Raw genomic sequence first — 23,484 nt, 5'->3', positions numbered from 1 at the left:
AAAGAGCAAGGGAGAAATGCTCACCTCTTGTTCTTTTTTTCCTGAAGAACAAGACGCCTGACATCAGGACACCCCCACCCAATAGCTGATACCCTGACCTTTGTACTGACTGCAGGAACCACATCTCCTCCCACCTGTCCCAAAAGCCCAGCCCAAAATGAAAAAAGTAAAGCACAAATGGACCTTGTAGGTGAATTGCCTGAAAAAGTTAATTCCATTTTGCTTTTACAGGCTGAAGAGGTCTTGAGGAAGCTATTGCTATAGATGACTTCCTTTCCATAGCAAAGTTTACTGACAGCTGCTTAAAAATGCAACCAACACCAGCATTTTACTGTGCGAGTATTGACATTTTATTTTTTAAAAAGGAAAAAAAAAAGAATACATCATCTTAGTGACTGGAAATGTATATAAAGTAACATATTTCAAGGAATTCACACATTAAAGAAACAGGCTTTGAAAGAGTTTGTCTAATGCAGTGGCATGGGACCTACAAATTCTTTCACAACCGATACTGCTTATTTCAAATATTCTGTGATAATATGGCATTGGGAGAGCCAAAGATCCCCTGTGATGGCAGCACTGCTAGTACAGGAGGTGCCATGAATACCTGGGATACCCTAGTAATTCTGAAAGGTAGAAAAGGAGATGCTCTAACAACAAGGCCATAGCCTAAGGCCACCCCAGGAAAATCCAACAGTACTTCAAAACTGTCAGAGACTAGTCAGGTGCCACACATCTTTAAATTAACTCATCCCAACCCTGGCATTTAGTAACAGCTTTAAAGAGTATATTTATATATAAATCTACTCTAAAAAAAAAAAAAAAAAAAAAACTATTGTGAAATTTACATGAACACACACAACTTTAGCAACACCATGTTTCCAGTGGAACTTGGCTATTAGCTGCTTGGAGTTTATATACAAAGCTGATTAATTAGAAAGACTGCTACAGGGAGCCAAGCTTTCTTTCTAGGTTAGCCCCTGGATAGAACAAGGATTTCCTGTGTGATTTCTTCTAGGAGCTGGCAATATTAATAATTGTTATTAGAACACCAGGGTACAGTGGTTTGTAAACTTTTTTTTCTTAATATTAAACTAAAATCCAGTGCATTCTCACTCTCTAACTGACATTATGGATCAACTGATTCAAATGGTGTTCTGGGAATTCATGGGAGAAAAGTTTGGCCAATAAAAATCCTTTAAACAAGATCATTCCTGGTGCCAAGTCATTGACTTTAGAGCAACACCAAGCATGAATTTGATCCATAGTACAATCACAGGCAATTTTGGTTTTGGAGTGTAGGAGTTTCCATTCCATGCTAGCAAAACATTTAAAGTTTTGCGTGGTTTCCACTCTGCAGATGGGGACCCAGGTTTGGAGAAAAAGAGTTTGCCAAGGTCACAGGCAAAGCCAGCAACACAGCCTGAAAGGCTTCCAGATTCCTGAATAACTGGCCCATGTTGGAGGGGTTGGACAGCAATGCATTATTATCTTCCGACTCCCAGAGTCCTCAACCTCCTTCTACTAGGGAAAGATTACATGATACTGCAGCTCACAGGAAAATGCCTAAAGCAAATGCATGAGGGATACATTTTAAAAAAAATAATAAAAAAAAAAATAAAGCTAGAATATCTCAAGACAGGAAAAAAAATTCTTCCTGCTCTTCTTGAAGCTCTTCTTAACTCCTTCCTCCTCCTTGCCAACTGCAGTCCTGAGTAATGAATGTCTGCCAGATCTGGGTGGCAGCTTCCTCAGACCCTTTCCTTGTGCTTCACGTTAGCCAGCTTGACTGTTTCCTGCTCAGAGGCAGGTGGAGAAGGCTCATCATGGCATCCAATCATCAGCTGATAGACTATCACTCCCGCAATGGCCCCAAGGAAAGGAGCAACGATCGGAACCCACCACCACTGTCTACCAGTCCTGGAAAACAAAAATAAAAGATACAAGATAAGAACTGCAGCCTGCGCATTAGGACATTCATGTTTGGGTCCGGAATAATGCAAGATCAGGTCATCTCCAAACTTCACCATTCACTTTAAAAAGACAACAGTACCCCCATGTCTGCAGCAGTTTCCAAGGTGGATATTACCCCACACACACTGCAAGTTCAGGTGATGAGCAATTCAAAACAGGTCGTTCCAGGACTTCCAAGACTGCCTTTCCACCAAGAAAGGAGAGAAGCAGTTGGAGTGCCTGGACTAGGCACTTTAACATCCCTCCCATTGCTTGCAGAAAAACATCGCTTGACAGCACATAGTCTGTACTGCTCATGGCTTTCCTAGTTTTTCACCAGCAAAGCCAAAATCCAAATATCGCAAATGCCCCACATTTTCTGCTGCTAAAAACAATTACGATAGGCTCAACTTTAAGGTGCACCTGAACTTGTCATGGATGCTCCAAGATTTCCTCCCTGATAACAAAGCTAGGTCATTTGATCTCACTGCTGGAAACTGTGAAGTTTCTATGATTTTTAAGAAATCAGAGCAAACTGTCTTTTAAATATGTTTATAAAATCTCAAAGATATCTTAGTGCTAAGATATGGGTGCTAAGGCTCTTTATGATGCCAGAGCTACCACCTATTTGTACTTGTAATGTTTTTTCCCCTTGATGCACAAGGATTTCATTGACAAGAACTTACGAGAACACTTCAGTGCCCCAGCCAGCAATGGCTGTGAAGAGACGAGGCCCAAAGTCCCTGGCGGGGTTGACAGCGTAGCCAGAGTTGAAGCCCATGGAGGTTCCAATAACGAGGACAACGAAACCAACTGTGAAAGCCTCCAGCCCCGTGGGGACAGGGTTGTTGTAGGGATCAACAATAGCCAGGACACAAACGATCAGGGAGGCTGTGCCAATGAACTGGGGAGGGAGAGGGAAAAAGAAAAAGATTAATCTGGATTAATTTAACTTAATTATTTAATTCCTACAAAGTCCTGTGCATTTAGGACTCCTTCTCTGACCTGAAAGACCTGCACAGAGTCATCCCATGGCATTATCAGACCACAACAGACCGAGCACCCATGGGAATGGGAGACTGGAACATGCTTCTCCCTACACATCAAGCCCACACCTTTTTCCCTACCCGCAGGAGAGCTGTGAATAACTGTTCCAGCAGCCAGAATGGCTGAAGACATCTTCCTGAATGTGCTTCCAACCTGTCAAAGCTGGGTGGCTGTTGTCCGTTTGTGGTTGATGGAACTTTAAGGAGGAGACAGTCACCTCCAACACCACCCCACAGCCAGTCAACCTCTGGGCTGTGCCACAGCCACAGTAGTAGAGTGGCACGAGGAAGAATTATCCTTCCTCATGCTATTGCTCTGTGGGGCTGAGAACAAGTGGGGTCCTTTTCACTGTTGGCCAGTCTTGTGAGGCTGGTCAGTCACCTTAACACAAGCCTTCTTGCTGAAGGATACTCTCTGGCTCTGCCCTAGCTGTGGGCTAGTGAGATACCTGTGTCAGCTCTGGATATCTTCTCTTTAAATTTCATTTCATTTTCTAACGAAAGGAGAAGCCCAGAACCACCCCAAAAGACTCCTGTTCAGAGGCACCTTCATCTTCTCAGCACCCTCTTACCTGGTCAAAGAATCCATTCACAATGTTCAGATGTTGAGATGGGTAGGTGGCAAAGATACCAGCAGTGCCATTTTTTCCTGTTACATACAACTGATTGTTGCCAAAATCCCAGATGGCATCTAGAGGTGAGGGGGAGGCAGGGTGGTGAGGAAGGAAAAAAAAAAAAGGTGGAGAGGTCAGTCATTTTCCAGCATGCAGAGAGAGATCCCTGCTTGGAAGATGACTAAAATGCAGTCTTCAAAGAGCCATGAGTATTGAGATAGAATTCCCTGAGCATGCCATTGCTATTTGTTGCAAAATCACCTGCTGTAGAGCACTCATTTGGAAAACTTAGGGCGTGATCTATCACAGTGGTTTACCAGTCAGGCTTGGATGCAGATGGTCCAAGTCCCTGTTCCCAGCATTTCTTGTTTGGCAGGCACCAAGAAAAAGTCAGAGCCAAAAAGTAAACAATAAGCTGACTCCAAATCTCTCCCCAAAGGTACCCAAATGCCTGTGGTATCACTCTCAGTGTCAAAACATGAGATATTGCTATGGATCTGATCTGCAGCAAACACAATTTGGGCTGATCTTGCAGTTCTCTCTAAGCCAATACACAATTAGCTCTACCTCTCAAGGTTGCCTTGTAGAGCAATCTGCCCCATGTCTGCCACTGTGTAGAAGTGGAATAACTAACATAGGTGAGCTATCTAGATTCCCTCCATGGTTAGTAAGAGGGAAGTTAGGTTAGTGAGAAAAACAGACACTTTCCAAAGGTAGCTCTTCCATGGTTTAGACAGATAAAATGGGATTAACTCTTCTGAAGAGGGGTCTTTAGCCCACCAAATAGAAAGGTAACAGGTGTTGAACCAGAATCCTGATGTTTTTTCTTTCTAAAGTGAAAGGCAGTTGGTGCTAGTGCTTAGGACGGCAGTTTCTTCCCTTCAGGTGCAAGCTACAGTGACCCAGATGTTCTGCTCAGCTGCAGGGAACATTGCTCTTATTGCCAAAAACAGACACAAGGAGGCAAACTCCAAGTCAAAATGTCACCCTTGATATTTGAGGAAGAGCAATTTCCAGCACAAAGAGTCAGTTCTTGCCCACTGAATACTGCCCTATGATGGGAAACACCACTAGGGACAAACAGAGTCATGAGGAACTGGGTTTCTAGGATGCTTTCCGCAGTACAGAGTAACTCTGATAAGGGTAGCAAAAGCTGATAGAACTCCTGTTGTCTGGAAGATAACACAAAAGAATGCAGAAGACAAGGTAGATAAAACAGCTCTAGAACAATACATATATATATAAAATCTCTATTACTACTAGTGTTCGATCAGTATTTCTGAAAGATCTGTTCTAATCCAAATAGTACCTACAAAAGAGGCCATCCAGTGGTCCATTTAAAGTGATCATTACTCAAGGACAAAAACTTGCACACATTGATAATGCTGATTGCTCTGCAAGAAAATGCTTCTGTCTGACCTGGGAACCAGCCTCCCTGTGCTGAGTCATGAAGAGCATACATCTCACCCCAAAAAACACAGAAAGTTTCTGCACTTACCATAGTACAGCCCAAAGACTATGCCAGATCCCAGGAAAGCCCCCAGGGTTTGGGCCAGGGCATAAATTGGTAGCTTGATCCAAGGCTCCCGGGCCAAGAAGCACATGGCAAAAGTGACAGCTGGGTTCAGATGTCCACCTGCAGAGAGGTTGATGGTTATTGCATTTTTATGGGCAGAGATGTGGTTCTAGGGATGTGTCAAGTAACACTGGTTTCAATACCAGTGCCACACAGGACAAGCACAGCCATCTAAGCCTACACAGCCATTGTCACAAGCAAAATCCAGCCCACATGGAGCCACAACATACCTGACACCTGTCCCGCAATCAAAATGCCGAGCGTCACAGCGAAGCCAAAGGCCAGGTTAACAGTCAGGAAACCTCCATGAGTCCCTCTGCTGAGCACGATCTGCGCAACGGAGCCACAGCCAAACAGCTAGGAGGAGAAAAAGAGATTTAAATTACCCTCTCTGCTTCACATCATGATCAGCTGCTGACCAGGGCCTGCCACTGCTCCACTTATACTTGCATGCACCACCAGAGCCCACGTATGACCCAAAGCCTTGAAATCTTCACCCTTCAGTTGAAGATGTCTCCAGGGTCAGCAGGGAAGGAGAAAGGACACAGGACAAGCCTGTCTCCTGGCAGGAGGAGACAAAACCAGGGCCAAAAGCAAGGTCAGACCACAGTTCACTTCTCCAGAACACTGGAGGTCTTTATCCAACCATCTAGTTTTCGGGTGGTAGGGGAGAAGAATCAGCCAGACAGCACCCTGGAATAAGATATTTACAGTGAAATTGTTCACATGAGGGATGTGAGTACCTTGTTGCTAAAAGAGCTAATTGTCTGACAGAGTAACACATGGATTGGCCAGGGACAATTTTGCTAATGCCTCAAAATACAGGCATGACTGAAAGTTGTATACAGCCTGACTTTCACGGAGTCTTCTTTCAGGTGGCTCTGGCTAACAGGAAGGGATTGGGGCTGCCTTCTTGGGCTAAGGTACCTGCAGTTGTCCCAGCCCCAAGCTACAGTGTCTGCTGTGGGCACTGCGTGCACAGCCCACACCATCCCAAACCAAACATATCCCTTGTATGCCAAAACCACGTGAGAAAGGATCAGGGCAACACAGCTGTCCTGTTCCTGCAGCACCAGCATAGCACAGGCACCACCAATTGAAAAGCCCATATTCTGCAGACATCCTGCCACTAGCACAGCCAGATGTTTGGCCTTCTGTCCAAGATCAAGGGTGCACTGAGCACTTCGGAGAATGAAAGTTGCTTCTGATGTGTGATGTGGGGTGTTTCCTAGTAGCTAAGGAAGACATGTGCTCTTGCTTATAGATGTTTGCTACAAACGGGTGATCCTTCTCTTTCCAAACACATTCAAATCCCATCCTTCCTATGCTCACCCTTAACAGCCCAGACCAGTTTCCCCTAGTAGTTCAGTTCATCACTTATCCAGTTGGAGGCTTTCTGCCTGGCCAAGTCTCTCCACTACCCACTATGTAATTTAAGGAATCCTAATCCTCATCATGTGTATGCTTCTATCTTCCACTGACTCCACCTGAACTGATTCTTTGTGTATACCAGAGATTAGCACATCAGCAGGTACTGAGACCATCCTTAAACTAGGGCAGGGATTACAGTTTGCTGCTGAGATCCTCAAATCTAGGGATCAAGGCTTGCCTTGCTTCTCCTAACCCCATGCCTATATCTACACATTCATCAAGACTTCCTGCTTCTGTGATCTCCGTCATCCCAGAATTACTCAACCACCATCAAGTAGACACCCGGGTAGCAAGGGTGGCTCTTCTCACGTCTCCTGCCAATGCTGGACATGCCCGTTGAGCAAAGCACAAACCGGATCAGGGGCAAAGCCAAAACGCACCTAGCTCTTCCCCTCCCATCCCCTTGACAACTGATGAATTACTAATAAAGCAAACATGGCACTCAGTCTGCTGGGAAAGAAGAAGCCGTGTAGGCTGCAGGCTAACTTATGAGGTGGACACTCTGTACATGGGTGCCTCTTGACAAGGAGCCAGGTCCCCAACACAAGACCTTGCGTAGAAAGAACAAAGGAACCTGCAGAACTCGTTAGCTGATGAGAGGAGATGTTCAGCACAGCTCTCTACCAGGTGCAGTCAGAAGAGTCCCTTCAATGTCCTAACCCTGAGCTGCCCAGCTGGGAAGCCATGGCACAGAAGACATCAGGCAAAGGCAGAAAAGATGAATCTTCTTTATTGTGCAACAGACAGAGCCATCATTCCCAGCTACACCCAAACCACTGAGGGAAATGTAGCTCCAGCTGAGCAAATAAATACTGGCTAATGACCAGGGTGACAGATGTTCCTTCCCTTACCCCACGAGAGCCCTGGCATGCTTTAACAGAGATCTGGAGAGAGTCCTTGGTTGTGGTCTTCACCTCTCTAACGCCACACAACACATCAGTCTGACCAGGGAGGGGTAAGCCCACAAAAAGCTGCAATGGGCATCTGAGTTTGGCAGGGTTGGACACAGGTTCTTCCAATTGATGAAGGTATTTGTGTTATTCACTCTGAAAGAACTGGCAGTTCTGCAAGTGGATGGTGGTTGGCTCGTTAGCCACATGCCTTTCGGTTGCAGAAACCACAGAGTAAAGCTTCCCCCCTCCACCCACAAAGGTCTTCAGTTAATCTGGAGGAAGGCCAGATCTGCATTTCTCAAGAGGTTGTTCCCCATCCTTCTCTCCCCCCATCCTATACCTAGCAATACCTCTCCAGCTTTCCTCAGAATAGAGTCTATGGGCCATGCAAAAACACCCTGGAGCCACTCCACAGCACCATTACAATTATTTATCAGATGAGCCCTGAGCACTACTTGGCTTAATTCAGCGTAACAGTAGAAAATTTGACTCTCAGCAGATAAAGAGTAATGTAATATTTAGGGACAGGTTTGAACTTTGATATGCATGTATGCAATTCCATCCTGCTACAGTGAAGTCCACTAAGCATGAACAGATATTCTTATGCATGACATCAATCCATGACATTTGACTTGCAGGAACCAGTTCAAATCACGCTCACCCGTGATTTTGTTGCAAGCAGCTTGACATTATAGAGTTTTGTTGTGGTAGTGGCTGTTATGGTTTTTAATCACTCCATTTCCACTTCTGCTAGTTGCTGGTTTTCCTTCCAATCGCTTTTCCCAGGCCATATGAGACAAGAGGCCCTCAGCATACATTTTTTTAAGTCTCTTTTCCAGTGCGTACAGAGAAGCTTTTAGGAGCAGCTAGCTTGAGTTGAAAGGCAAGGAAGTTCAAAGAAAAGCAATTCAACATTTATCTCAGTGGCTTTTAAGTCCATGAAACGGACTCACTCTCAGTTTTAGAAACCTGACTCCAACACAGGGGAACATTACTGTAAGAACATCCCAACCAACAGAAAGCCAGGTTAGCACATCACACGGCAGCATGTGCAGCAGTCACTTTTTATACCCTCATGATCTCCTAGCCAAGTCCAAAAGCAGTTTTAAAGTGCTAATAAAGCAATTGCAACAAAGCATTATTCTGATGTATTAAAGCTACTCTCCTAGGAACTGAGGTCAAGGCACCCATTAACCAGGTTAATGGAAGCATGCTCCTTAATGTCATCTTACTGGCTCTAGCAGATCTAATAGTTTTCCATGACAACAAAAAGGCTCCCCACAGCTCTTCCCTCACAAGCTGATCCAAATCCTTGCCCTGTAAAAAAAAAATAACAAAATCGATGTTCTGCAGGAGCTGCGAGTTGAACTGGTTCAAGGGTGGAGGTGCTGACAAACTCCAAAGTCTAGACAAGGAAGGGGACAACCAGAAGCAGCAGCCACACCAGGAAAAATTAACAAGTTGCTGAGTGAAACTTCACACTTAGGGAAACCTTAAACTCCGGGGAGTGTTTGGAGACCAGCCATGTGGCTCTATCACACAAGGTGAAAAACACCCTAGCTCAATGTCTGGAGACAAGAAGCTCCAGAGCTAATCAAGGCCGGTAGGGAAGAACCCTAGAGGATAAAAAAAAAGTGGAAAAAGCTAATGAAGAAATGAGGCTACCTGAGTTTTTAGGCACATATAGTGAAGAGCAGCTCCATACATGAACTTGGGAGGAAAGCGTTGCTCAGCGCTCCCGTGCACAACAGCCAGGTTTCCTCCCTCGCTTGCCTCCTCTTTTCTTTGCCAGCGTTTTTTCACACCTTCAGGTGCAACACAAAAGGCCTGGATGCATTTGCTCTTGGACTTCAGACAGATTGATCTCTAAATCAAGATGGGAAAGTTTTGCTGGCATAGCCCAGGCATGTTATTACCTGAGTTACACCTTTCCTGTTCAGACAGTATATAAAGCAAGGATTAGGCAAGGAGCCTGCTGTAAACCTGCTCTAATAAACCCAGTCGATGGGACAGGCTGCTCAGCCCCCACTGCCCTCTGCTTCGTGGAGAAGATGCCAGAAGGGCAATCAAACCAGGGGCCTACTCTGGAGGAGGAGACCCTGAGAGACTAATGGAAGGTTTTACGCATTAACCACACAAAGGGACGCCTCTTCTCATATCAGAGTGGAACTTAGGACTATCCTACAGTCCCTTCAAGGAGGGAGGCTGGGAGGGAGGGAACAGAGGACTATCACTTCACAGGCAGTTCAAAACCACCTCCCAACTCCTCTGTTGCTCAAAGCAAGGAGTGGTTAGAGGCACTGCACGGCCTCTTTCTGCCCTCCCTAAGGAGTGGAACCCAGCTGGGTAGACCTGAAGACAGACCCATCCCCACTACTACTTATGCTCAAGCAGCATGTGAAGATCTTCCTCAACTCCATGGCCCATGTGGCCAAGACAACCTGCACCAGCCACTAAAGTAGGACAAGGAACACCGTCATTTTTGCCTTTCCTCAAAGCATCTCTTGAACAAGTACACTGCTAATCATTTACAATTTGCAAAACAAGGGAAAACATTAGAACCCAGCCCGGACAGAAGCAGACCTATGGGGAAGGGCAGCAACAGATGGTCTGTCATGTTATGGTTCTTTCTGCACCACATGCTGTCCCGGAGCCAGGCAGGGCTGCAGGACTCGAGAGATAAGAAGGTTTGAGGAAAGTTCTGTCGCACGTACATCATGTGCTACAACAACGCTGTGCAAAGCCGGAGAGACGAGTGGCATGCAGTGCAAGAAACCTGGGTAACCGTCAGCAGGGGAGCTGGACATAGAGAGGAAATTCACTATTTCAGCTTGTTCCCACACACAGAAGCAAAAATGCTTGTTCTCCTATCCCTGGTATCCCTCAGATGAGGAGTCTTTAGACCTGTGCTTCTGGCGGGGTTTTGGGAACTGCTGGGGAAAAGCTGCCTTGCCCCTGAGGGCAAGTCTTGGTGCCTGAACTGTCATGTTTGTAGAAAGGGGAAACCTCCTTGCTCCTGCACAGGGGCAACAAAGCAAAACAGTTTTGGACAGTTAATGAAGAGCTTTGAGCTCTTCTGGTGGAAGAACCAAGGGAGAGTAGCAGCAGTGCTATTCCCCACACCTCCACACCCAGCAGCACAAGAGCCTTTGCAGAGAAGGATCAGCGGCACTGAATATGCTTACAGCAAAGATTTCCAGGCCCTTTTAAATCCTAGCAAAGCATTAACAAAGAAAAAAGCTAAAAAAAAAAAAAAAAGGGGAAAAAAAAATATTTTTCAAATGCAACCAGCTGGATTCAAGAAAATCAGCAAAAAAATTAAGCAGCAACTGTGGGAACTGCTGTGCCACCCTGGATGGCTGCAGGATGAGTGACGACTGGAAGTTCTGCACTGCCAACAGTTAAATGAGGCTCCTTCATCATCCCAACCACTTCACTATTTTGGTTTCTGTGGTCTGCAGCACACTCGTACACCAAAAAGCTCCTACCTGGCCACAAAGTCACGGCAGCCCTGATTGAAAAGCAATTAGGAATTGTTTTTTGTCCTTCTTTTTGCCTCAAGAGCAGTGAATCACAGTCAGTCTGACTTGGAAATCAACTATAAACAGTAAGTTACTGCTCCTGCAAATGTAAAAACCAAACAGAGCCCAGCTTTGGTATTCACAGCCAGTAGAGGAAGACAAACAGATCAAGCCTTTAAGGGAGGCACAGAGGCCACTGGAAACTGGCTTTAGAGAGTTGCTACAGTAATAACACAAACAAGTGACTTGGAAAATGCCTTCAGCGTTTGCCTTGCTTAACTATTGCCAGCAAGTGGTGCCTCTGACATAAGTATAACGTTCAAACCAAAAGTACCACACAAAGTGCATTTTGAAAGGAAAAAAAAAAAAAGAAAATCATTTTAATTATCAGAGGAAAGGTAGAATCAGCATTACTGTTCTTCTAACAGTAAGGACATGACTCACGGACTAAAAGCACATTGTAGACTAAAAGCACGTTGTATGAGGTGCTGGTTGCAGCGAATGCAGTTTGCAAGCAGAGAGCATTTTGCCTTTGCGCTATTCCGAGCTTAGCTACCTTAGTTGGATTATTTTTCTTATCTTATCTTAAAAGAGGCACTATTTTGTTTTAACATTCTGCTACATTTATAACCGCCTTAAAAAAAAAAATAAATAAAATCAAGCACTAGATTAATTCTTACAGGTAAATACACTTTGCAGGGGTCTGAAACAACCTTGCTTAAGAAGAGTTTGAGAGCTGCAGTCATTATGCAAGTGAGAGGGAGGAGGGAAGAAGTTGAAACTGTGCCAATATGCACGGTGGGACAAGTTTTACATTACACAGTGAAATGTAAAGCAAGCTGCAAACTTTGAACAGTCTCACTCCCTTCAGCTCAGAAAATTTATTCCTGCGTGAATGATATCAAACCTTAAATCCATCCCTAATATTGTCCTCTTCTAGACGTATTTGTGTTCAGTAAACCCCATTTCCCGTGAAAACAGTTTCATGGACTCCAGGTCTTTCCTCAGGTATTTTGTTGCCTGAAGCCCATTACAGCTATTTACCAGGCTCAAATGCAGCTAAATGCATTCACACCCAGTTCGGGCTGCTGGCAGGGTGGGCAGCAGGGATTCTGCAAGGTACAGAATCTCTCCTGGGATTCTCCAGTTCAAACTACTACCCAGATCATCTGAAAGGGCTAGAAAGTTGACTTCTAAGCCATCTGTGTTTCAGGCAGATGATATAATCAAAAAATGAAAAGGAATCTGCATGGTAGGGAGCAAAGAAAAATTTTTTTCTAGCAAAATAAAGTCTGTAAGCACCACTGCATTAACAGAAGAATAGACTGGGGCAGCTCCAAGGGATTGATGCCCAGCAAAGCCATATTCAGGCTTGTTGCCCTAGAACTCATTTTCTTCCCCATGTACTCCGGTTTTCCCTGCCGACACCCTAGGAGCATTCATCATGTTTGGGACTTCCCCATTTCTCCCACCAGCCCACCCCATCTTCTCCCACATGGACACTGAGCACCCACAGCCCTCCATCCACCGCAGAATTGCTGCAGGAGATCCAAGGTAAGTTTTACAAGACCTATGAGATGGAGTTGAGTGTGTCACTAAAATCAGTGTATTCTTTGCCCCCAGACACCAGCTCAGGACATCCCGAACAAGGGGAAGGATCTGCTTGCACACTTACACACAGTTTAAAACACAGCAGGTGTTGTGCTCCCAAAGGTCAGCACTTTCACCAGTGCAGCAGCCAGCCTGGCTGGTGGGTGCTCATTACCACGCTCATTTTGGAGGGTGGTTATGATTTTGGCCCAAATGCTTCCTCAGTTTCTGAGCCCGTCCCAGGTCCTCTCCGCCCTGAAGAGGCAAGGTTGCAGGAAAAAGTAATCTCTGTTGTAATGGTTACTATAATGGGAAAAAGAAATCACCTTTTTTGGATCGTGAGCCCTTCTGAAAGCTCAGATCAACATGGCTAAAGGCTTGACTTGTTTCTCCAGTAATACTAACTTGGCTAGCAGGAGACATTATTCCTCCCTACAAGTCTTACCTTGTTTCTATCCTGAAACTAACTGCAGCAAGGTCAGTTATTCATAGACAGCAACTTTCTACCTGTTAAACACTTTCCTATCGGCTCCTACGCACCTTAATCCCACATAACCCTTCCCTGAAAAATCAACAGGACTTGTCTGCAATTCACCAAAGCTGGGTCACCCTGAAGATAAAGCCATTGCACTGTGCAAAGCTGCTTTCTTTTAAGAGTGGTAGCATCTTATGGGGACTCAGCTGAGCCCCCTGTCCTCCCACAAAAGACCCAGTACCCCTATTTTCATCATTTGTAAATGATTTTACTTATTAAAGTGTAAGACAGCGTGTTGATCCCTTTGTGTTGTCCCCAATACCACATGCATCTTCGTCAAGCCTTCCTCTGCTTTCAGCTCCTTCAACTGCTAGATTTCTCCCCAAACAGTCCTGCCACAGGTTACAGAGAGGTGTAAACCTGCAGAGGCTCCACTGAAACCTTCAGGATTTCTCTGGGTTTAAACCACTTCAGAGGAACTTTCACCTGCAGATACTCACTGAGTGAACATCAACTCATTTCTTCTGCAGTATAAAAGCACCAAACCCATGGCCTGCTGGACAGTCCTGCATTTTTGGATGCAGATTCCCAAAGCCAGATATCCCTGTGCCAGTTTTTCTGCACCAGTATTTATTCCCCCTCATCAAACACAACTGTCAAAGCTGCTTGCATCTGCCTTTGACTTCAAAGCAAGCCAGGGCTGCTCAAAGCATCTTCAGACTAAGTCAATTATGCAGATATCCACCCTGCTTCATTCCTTCTATCCCATCCCTTTAGAAAATGAGCATTAAGAGGCAGAAAAGGGGGTTTCTGCCATTCACCACTTAAAAACACGTCAGCTGACAGCGTGGCTCTGTCACACACATGGTGAGCCCAAGCTCCCCATCAGGTCCTGGCACGGGCCACCGCGGTGTCGTGCAGCCCCGCTGATAAGACCCTGGGGAAACAGCAGCCAACAGCAGAAAAAATACTACAGCAGTTTAAATTCTAGCTACTTCTTCTCCGTAGGATACATGAAGAAAACAAAGAAAGGTGAGGAAAAAGCTTTTGTTTCCCTGGGTGATAACACTTGAAGCATTTCAGTGCCAAGAAAATATTCCAGGGCAGACAGAAAGGAAGTTTCGCAGGATCTGTATCAAAATATTTGCTGCTTCAACAGAGACTCTTTTGCTCCCTGCACTTTGTAGACACAAAAGCCCCCAAACACCCACTGAGCTCTGCAGAGCTCACCCTTTGCTAGCAACACCAAATCTCAGCCTATGACAACTTGCTTTAGTTTTTCCCTGTGGATGAGGACTTCTCCAGTCCTCGCAGGGCAGGTTGCACTGCAGGTAGGCTCATGCCCAGTGCAAACCCCAGCATCAGTGCAGCCCCTTCACCAGGACAATCTCCCCCTTCACCCAGGGGTTCGAGAACATCCTCACACCACAGACTCACCACCAGGATCAGCGTCCCGAGGCACTCAGCCAGCGCTTGCCGCACTAATTTGTTCCTGATCCTCAGATGCTCCTCAATAGTAGCAAGAATGTCCTTTTGCCTCCCCATTGCAGCCGAGGTGCCCTTCGAGCGGTGTCGGGGAAAAAGCAGCAGCTGACAAAGCCTCAGCAAGGTTTCTTGCCCTGCACAGCTGCCTTTGCTTATAAATAAGTTTGGCGATGCCTGACACACCTCCTGGATAACCACACCCCTTCCACCCTCACTTCAAACTCAACTTTTTTTTTTTCTTCCTTTTCAGCGTAAGACAGAGTGGGTGGTTTTCTTCATTTTCTTTATTGCTTGCATCTGTGAGCAAAAGATTCAGGAGTTTCATAAAAACGAGGAATTAAATGTTGCAAATGTGTCCCACTCAAACCCCTTCTGTTTTCATCACTTATTATCTAAAACATGGGACTATATCTGCTCCTCTACAGCTTCATCTGAGGTCCTAAGAGTTAAACCTATGAACCGAACAGTGTCTTAAGGCATTTCTGTGACTACGGTACCCTGCTTTCCTCTTTCTTTTCCTTTTAAGCTCCTGCAGGATGGCAAAGCAATGAGCACTGTGGTGCGTTTGCACCAAAATTGTGGGTCAGGAGGGTTTGATCCCCCACACTTGAGCTGCAGGCTGAGGACAAGGCACCTCCCGACTCCAGCAATTACCCAGCTATAGCTGGTATCAAGAAGCAAGTCCAGATCTTGCTGCATGAAAATCTGCATCTGCGTCCAAACTCTTGTGCATCGTTACAGTTTGTCTCACCATCTCGGGTCTTTGTGAGTGCTTTTGCACCCCGCTTCCCCGAAAACTGTAAAGAAAAGCCAGGAGAAATCCTCAGTGCAGGACCAGTCCCCTCGTCACAGGGCTTTGACAAGGAGACCAGTGACTCACTGAGCTTTGCAGGAATCAACCTTTGCTGCCTTTTTGTCTGCAGTAACATCCCATGGCACTCTGGCTGGTTCTATGGGAAAGCCGCAACAAAAGCTGTCCCAGTCCGTACCATCTGGGGTGAGGGCTGCTAGCGGGACGCTTGCCACTCGTGGCATCTGGTTTCTGTTAAGTGAGCAGTAAAAATTCCCCGGGCTCCTTGACTCACTGGGGCTTGACGCAGAGCAGCAGAGACGAATTTGCAGGACTGGAAGGGACCCCTTTCCTGGATTTGTTCCCCCGCCTCCTCTGCAAAGCCACAGATGCCCGGCTTTACTCTTCTCCTTATTTAACCATCAATTTCCCTGTTGGAAAAGCAGAGCTTTTCAACGTGGTGGTGAATGGGTCTTTACTTTGCACAGAAAGGGCAGCCAGCCTGAGGAGTGGAGTCAGGAGTCTGGTTAACAAAGCAATAATGTGTGAGGAATCAAATGCACGGAAACACTCAGGTCCTAACTTAATTACGGGGACAGGAAAAATTCCTCATTACTTTGTGCTCAGGCCTGGTCTGGTATCACTGCTCCTCTTCCTCCTGCACTCCCTTCTCCTCCATACTCCACTCTGCCCTTTTCAAACACAGTGGTCACAGCCAGAAATGAAGCTGCGTGTTGTTTTTTTCCCGTTTGGTAGTTCCTAAGCTAAGGCCTGTGGGCTGTTTTGCCTAGATATGAGAAAGAAATTTTTTACACTGAGGGTGGTGACACACTGGCCCAGGTTGCCCAGAGAGGTGGTGGATGCCCCATCTGTGGAGACATCCCAGGCCAGGTTGGATGGGGCTCTGAGCAACCTGAGCTGGGTAAAGGTGTCTCTGCTCATTGCAGGAGAGTTGGACTAGATGACCTTTGAAGGTCTCTTCCAACCTAAACCATTCTATGATTTGTTGAACCACCAATGAGCAGATGCTGTGTTCTGTAGTGTAGGTTTATTGAGATGTATTTATACTGGGTCCTGGGTCCTGTTCCTTCCCTGGTGATGGGAACAGGACTAAAAGACCAGAGAGAGCCATATGAGGAGCAAGAGGCATGGGAAGGTGTGATGTTCTCCAGGTAGCTAAGCACATGTCTCCCAATTGCAGCATCGGAGCCCTTCTGGCTATGAGTTGAGGACACAGAAATTTCCTCACGGCTAGTAAAGGGAAGAGGGATGTCTAGGCTCCCAGGCTGATGATAGAAGATGGTGGTAACACCCGCATCAAAGCCGGTGCTTGGAAAAGTCTAGACGGATGCAAGCCCAAGGAGCCAGAGTGGGGTGGGCGCTTCAACACCATATCTGCTGCTGACTCACTACCTGACCCTGAGGAAATCCTTCACCTCTCCACACCTCAGCTTCTCCATCAGTACGCTGGAGAGAGTGACATCAAATTCCCTTCACGGGGTGTCGTGAGGGTGAATCACTGAAGCCCAAGATCCAATGACTTCAAATGAGCAACAGGGACTTATGCAATTGCTTTCCTGACAGACAGCCATGTTATTATCTAGGTAGGATCTTGGGGAAGGGACAGTGATGCAATGCTGGAAGAAGCAGAAAATCTCTTCAGAAGCAATAATCAAAGTCTGGGTAAGGGCTGAAAGACCCCAGTTCTGGAGCTTCTTTGTGCCAGGCTAGGAATTGCCCTGCCCCACCATTCAGCTGGGCTCCAGGGATACATGATCTAGGCACAAGATAGTTAAAGATGTTTGTCAGCAGCAATAGGTTTCCAAACAAGCCCATCTCCTGCAGTAACTGGTCCATAGGGTACTAGTGCCCATCCTGATTGTTAGAAGAAGTCCACAGGTCAGTAGAAGTAAACAAGGAAGGATTTAGCAGCAAGACTAGCAAGGCAGAACGTCAGAGATGCTGGGCTTTCCTGGTGTTGTGTGGATACAGTAAGATGTCCATGCCTTTAGTGTTCCCTTGTGTGGACATTCAAAGATGCTATTACACAGCACAAAGGATTGAAAAAAAAAAAAAAAAAGGAAATTTCCAAACCTCTATCAGAAAAACTCATGCCTGACATCCTGGTGGTTGTGCCAAAGCTACGGAAGCCCAACCAAGGAACTTCTGTTGTTCATCATGTCCTGATTCAAACATCAGGTGTTAAAGTGCCTAGAGTGAACTACCCCTATCAATCTGTACAGCGCCAAAAAAATGAGGGCAAGGGAGAAAGGAAGAGGAAAAGTAAAAATGTAATTTATGGAAACTGCTGGTTGCCCAGAGGAATACTCAAAGAGAAAAAGGAAGTTCAGCTCGACAGGGAAATCAGAGACAACACAATTCTGTTCTGCTCCTTCCACAAATCTCACTCTTTTCTTCCAGTATCTCCTGGACCCACAAATACAGGAATAGCTGGGAATAAACCAAGATTTGAACTCATGCCCTCTGAGCCTGGTCCAACAGAGCACTTCTCTGTTAATTTTTGGGACTTTCTTATACCTTTCCTTACTCTCCTGCAGAACCATGCAACATGCCACAAGAAACTCGCTATGCTCAGGCTGTTATTTCTAGACATGATCCAAAACCAACACCCAGGTTCCAAGTTAGCTGTTTGCATTTCAGCCTTGCAGCTTGGCTCCCTCTCACTCCTCACTCCACTCCAGGGCAAAAAATACAGGTGAAATTTCAGAGGAAGAACCGATCCTTGGCTGCTCCACTTCAGCTGTTTTGCTGCTGGCTCTAGTGACACAAAATCAACTCAGGCTCATGAGCTTCTTGGTTTCTGCAGAATGCTGAATCAGCCTCCAGCAATGTAGTTTTTCATATTAAAAAACAAGTTTAACAAAGTAACCAGACTTTTCCTTAAGCAGCTAAATGGATAAATCTGGACTGATGGGTTCCATATCTTGTCCAAGCCAAATTGATTAACTCATCCAGGATGGATGGTGCAATACAATAAAGAGAAAAGTGTGAATCACGCAAATCTGTAATGACACACTCATTGCTGGGTCACCTGGTGCAGAAGCCGTTACGCTGAAAGGTCACTGGGTGAAAGCATGATCGGATCCATCCTTGTGAAATCTCCCTTTGGAAGATACCTCTGATCATCTCCTTCCCATGATCTACTTGACAGAGCAATATGGTGACATGTTCAGAAGATTTCATTAAAAAATCAAAATTATAGCTTGCCTGGCAAGGCAGGGTAGGAAGTGAGTGGGTAGGAAGTTTATAAGCCTTCTAAATGATTTTAGCTGCAGGGCGAGTGCAGTGATTTCAACATCCCACCTCGAATCTCCAGATTTGCAGAGTCAGGTGCTAATTTCATGTCTGGGTCTGCTTAGCCCTCCACCTTGAGTTAGAAAACTGGAGAAATTCCTCCAGGGAAAGGGGTAGTCTGCACAGCTGAGCATTGTTGATGGCATCTGTGTCTGGAAAAACTTCAGATGAAGCTGCAATCCTAATTCAGTCTCCTCGAAGTTGAAGTTGGCAAACTGGGTTTGGACTTTGCATTGCAATTTAGTAATTGAAGTAACACTTAAAATCCTTGAAAACAGTTCTTCATGAAGTCCACTCCTTAGGACCAAGTGGAGCATAAGGTGACCCTGCATTGAGTCTGTAACTCTTGTTCAGAAGTGTCCCATAGGGATGTATCCCCCAGAGTTGTGTTGGAGCATGGCCCCACAGCCTGTTACCACTGGTGGTTCCTTGTCATGCATTATTTCCTCCTCATCCCAAAGCTGGTCCCAATTTACAGGAATAAACATCATTCATCACATGCCGTTCCTGCAGAGAAGCCGTATTCCATTATAAGCAGTTGCATACCAGAATAACTACTGTACAGTGGAAAAGCACCAATTGCTCCAGAAGAAAGCTTTTTAATAACACATCTGAAAGGAAAGCTATTACAAACAGCTCTCCTGAAATATAGTTTTGGCAGGAGTTTCTCCCATAAACTGCTCTGTGTAGACAGTCGTTCTTCTGAAAGTTGCAGAGCCAGTCCTGGCTTGGAGACACTGCGCACCGCAACAGGAGAGTTCAAAGACCCTGAAGGTACAAGACACATAGATGGGGTGAAACTCCACCAGCCCAAAGTGTGACTCAAGAGCAATGACAAGAACTTTCCCTACCAGGTGAGGACATGTCCAGGAATGGAGAGTTAGCCCACTCTCCAACCTAAACATAGGTACTCTCAGCACAGATGTCCCTGGGCACAGAAACAATCCCTTTAAGAGCAAAAAACACCCAGATGTCATTTTAGGTGTCTACACCATGTGATCATTTAAGAAGCATCTCTTTATTGGCTATAAGATAATCCTGAAACAACTATCCCAGATGGGGACAGCAGTCAGTGTAACCCATCCTCAGTCTCTAGGGAGGTATGGACCTGCAAAATGCAAAGGTATTTGTACCATAGATGAGGTGAGGTATTTGCAGTAGGAGCAGACAAGTCTTAGTACAACTGACAGCAGGGGCTCTCTCTGCCTTACCACATGAATTTCACATTACCCATGCTCAAGAAAGACAAACTGAAAGTGGAAGTACTCAAAGAAATATCGAAAAGACAAGCAGGTGAATGGAGTCACTCCACTCCAGTACGGGCCAGAACTGCCCAAACAAGTTAATTGGACAAAGCCAAGGCCAAGCTGGGACATACCACAGTCAGTAAGTACATCAGAAGGCAAAAGAACTGTTTGTGTTGGCACAAGTGCAACTAGGGATGAACCAGACATGGATAATTTTAGGCTAGAGAGATGAAATGTAAGGGCATGGATGTTCTGTAGATATTTTCTGTTTCCAGGAAGATATTTTCCTTTCCGAGGAGACGCAGGGATAGAAAGTACAAGATGGTTAAATCTTGAAGGAGCCATGGGGTTCCCTGAAGTAATTAACTCTTTTTCCTCAATTTCTGTACCCTGGCCCAACTCTACATCCCAAGTCTTGCTTACCCTCGTATAGTCTCTGCAAGGGAATTGCTACTAACCTGCACGCTCACTGAAAAGAAGAGAATTGGGCTCCTGAACTGTAAAAACACCTTCAGAGCAAACTACACTCTCTGTCTCTTAGGTCTTCAGGGCCTTCAAAGGGTTTTAACTACCAGTTCACCTGGATTCTCTCTAAATACAAAGTGAGCTTGCTTACTCTTGGTGCAAGTGAGAACAAAGTCTGCTGTCCTCTTTGGGACATCCATTCCCCTAACTAATTTAAAATCAGCCTGAGTCCCAGGGGAATTTCCATACTGGCGCTTTTTTTTTTTTTGTTTTCTTCCCCTGAGTAGTTTAAGTATTAAACATCAGACTTAAGCAAACAAGCATTAAGGAACTGCATTGTAATGGGCATTTCTGAGATTCCATAATGCGACAGGATTTGGCATGGACAAGCCACCTGAGACGAGGGCCCGCGGCTGTGCAGATAACAGGGCTGTAAACAGAAGGGCTGGGCTGTTCAGCGGATACAACACCCAATGTCTGAAGAGGTATAAGCATCCACCTCACAATCCACCCGGAGAATCCCTCTCCCAAAGGGAGGGAGAATGTCCCTTACCCGAAATATCCTGCACAGATACACACCAGCAGGCAAGGGACATGAGCTGGTTTGGGGCCTTGACTTTTAAACTGGATCTGGAGGTTTCAATGGAGGATTGTTCTCATGGGTAGGGAAGAGCCAAAAACTTGAACACTGTTGTGATGAGAGCCACTATCTTCCCCTCCTTCCCCTAGGATGGCGTCATGTTGGTTGACTGATCCTATGGCTTACCTGGAACATCCCGAGAGTAAAAAGCCAACATTTGATTAGAAAAATGCCCAGACCTTTTCTTCTTGGCCTGCCCAGAAAAAAGAAAAAGTGAGGATTCACACACTGAAAGCCCTAAGGAAACTCAGCCCAAGTAGGTAACAAAATAGGATGTAGGAGATATTCAGAATTTCAGTCCTAAACTAGGAACACTGAAACAGGGCTAATACTATGCCCAGAAATACAAGTCCTAGTTTGCTTCATTACTTGAGACAGGGACGGATTTTATTTTAAGAAATTCACTGTCAAATCAAAATGGAAGCAGAAGAGAGGACGCGGCAGGGGCATCCCTCCCCAGACGTGCCTGAAGTCCCCATACCTCTTACGTCTGAGGGCAGGACTGGATGTTGAGAACAACCAGCCCAGAAGCCACAGGAGCTGCCTGCCCTGCCACAGGACCATGGGTCTGGGGATCAGAAATCGGCAGACAGGAGCAGACGCTTTGCGGTGAGTCACCAGGGCCAGTACCCAGTACTGGCAGCAGCTGCCAACTCAAATCGCCTCCTCCTGGAGTCGGACACGCATTTTCCCTTGGGTGAGGAAACCCCCAGCTCTGCTGGCTGCCAGCACTTGGGGAGAGCAGGGTGAGGCCTGAAAGCAGGACCAGATAGAGGAAAGCATGGAGTGTACCAAAGGCATGAACAAGCGACCCACTCATTCCACACACAGAGAACCCTTGCATCTCTCTCCCTTTCGGATGCTGAGGGGATGGATCCCACCATCTTTGCAGCCCCACATCTCCCAGCTCCAGCTCTCCCAGCAAATCTCAATAGTGGAGTCCCATCCCCACCACAGCTCCTGTTCACTTCCAGGCTGGAGAAGGAGTAGCAATGGGAAGGTGACAACAGCAGCAGTGGTCCAGGGATCTCAGAAACCACAGAGAAGAAGAGAGGTTACCCCTCCCCAGGCTGGCAGCAGCTCCAGGTCTCCCCATCACAGACACTTTGCTGCACCATGTGTTTTGTGGGGCGGAAGGAACAAGGCAATGCTGCCAAGGTACCAAAATGCCCACCCTGTAGCAACGTTTCTTGCCACACACCCTGTTTGGTAAACCATTTCCCAGTAAAATTTGTCAATGAAAGTCTGCTGTGTGTGGTTGGGGCTTTCCACATCCTCTGGGGACAGGCAGCATCTCTTCTGCTTTGCCTATTAACCTACACGTCGATGTACCCATTTTTCAGCTCCAGGCTGGGAATGTCAAACCCCTCAGCCCCTCCTGGGAGGCGCAGGTGATGGGTCTTTGATGTCCACCCATTTCCTGAGCCCACTGCTCAGACATCGCACCCACCCTTCCTGTCGCCACATCCTGCAGGAAGCCCACAGGGTCCTGAATCAGAGTTGCGTTTAGCAACTGGAGTCAGCAAATTGGATACCTATTACTGAACAGTGAGATAAGATCATTTACACTCATCCCGCTTGTGGCTGGGGGAGTATCTATTGCAGGCACCCACCTGGGGCATCCGCTCAGCCTTGCAAAACCCCTTTGTGAAGAGGCATCAGCCCTGGCTCCACACCTGCTCTCCCACCCCTCCCACAATGAACACACTCAGCTGGCAGAAATTACGATGCAAGGAAGGAGGATGTGGGGCTTGGCATGGCCATCACGCTGCTCATTCATCCCTCCACCCGGCACACGGAGTCGATAATGACAAGGGAAGGGTGGAGAGTCAGAGAAAACCTGGTGGGACACCCCAGTGTGGACCACTGGGGAGAAATACGACATGCTAGTTTTTTGTGGGAGTTTTCCCTAAGGGATGTGCCAGGAAGATTTGGTCTCAGCTGCTGCCAGAGAAATCACGAGAAACCTGAGTTCAAGGCTGTTATTAACCTATATAGGAAATTTCATGCCTTGCTTCTCCTCTAGAAGAGCGAAGGTGGGTGTGAGAGGGAGGAGAGGCGGAAGTCTTCCTCAGGTGGGGTTTTCCATCCTAGCATGCCTGAGACACCCGAGAGGCCAAAGATGTGACACCCACAAGCCCACTGCTGCGCAGCGTTGCAGCATGGAGCACAGCACATTACAGCCCTGCCAGTGGCCATCCCCGATGCCCTGTGGACACAGCACCCTGGCGTAAGGGTGGTGGCTGAGCTCAGCTGGCCTCTGAGCACAAGTTGTCTGTAGTCAGCTCCTACAGAGACCCAGCAAACACCGCTGGGATTTCAGCCAAGGGTAGTGGGCTCTGAGCAGCCCACAAGCATCCAGACCCAGAGCTTGGAGGAGAGCAAAGCGGTAGCAGAAGGATTTACCTTGATGGTTGTGGTGGGACCTGCTTCTGGGACTGCA

General features: G+C 46.4%; 1 protein-coding gene across 1 annotated transcript; it reads right to left on the bottom strand.

The window, feature by feature from the left end:
- Positions 1 to 326: 326 nt before the first annotated feature.
- AQP3 (aquaporin 3 (Gill blood group)) lies at positions 327 to 14,749 on the bottom strand. The gene is made up of 6 exons (XM_065860622.2): positions 14,537 to 14,749; positions 5,420 to 5,546; positions 5,112 to 5,249; positions 3,572 to 3,690; positions 2,640 to 2,857; positions 327 to 1,920 (listed from the first exon to the last, which is right to left on the bottom strand). Exons 1-6 carry the CDS (start codon positions 14,642 to 14,644, stop codon positions 1,752 to 1,754), a joined length of 879 nt encoding a protein of 292 aa, XP_065716694.1. The 5' UTR covers positions 14,645 to 14,749; the 3' UTR covers positions 327 to 1,751.
- Between the last annotated feature and the right edge of the window lie 8,735 nt (positions 14,750 to 23,484).

This window comes from Patagioenas fasciata, chromosome Z (genome assembly GCF_037038585.1).
Source record: "Patagioenas fasciata isolate bPatFas1 chromosome Z, bPatFas1.hap1, whole genome shotgun sequence".
In the NCBI taxonomy this organism is placed as follows: domain Eukaryota; kingdom Metazoa; phylum Chordata; class Aves; order Columbiformes; family Columbidae; genus Patagioenas; species Patagioenas fasciata.
Note: the sequence above shows the minus strand (reverse complement) of the source record. Positions and strands in the feature narration are given on the sequence as shown.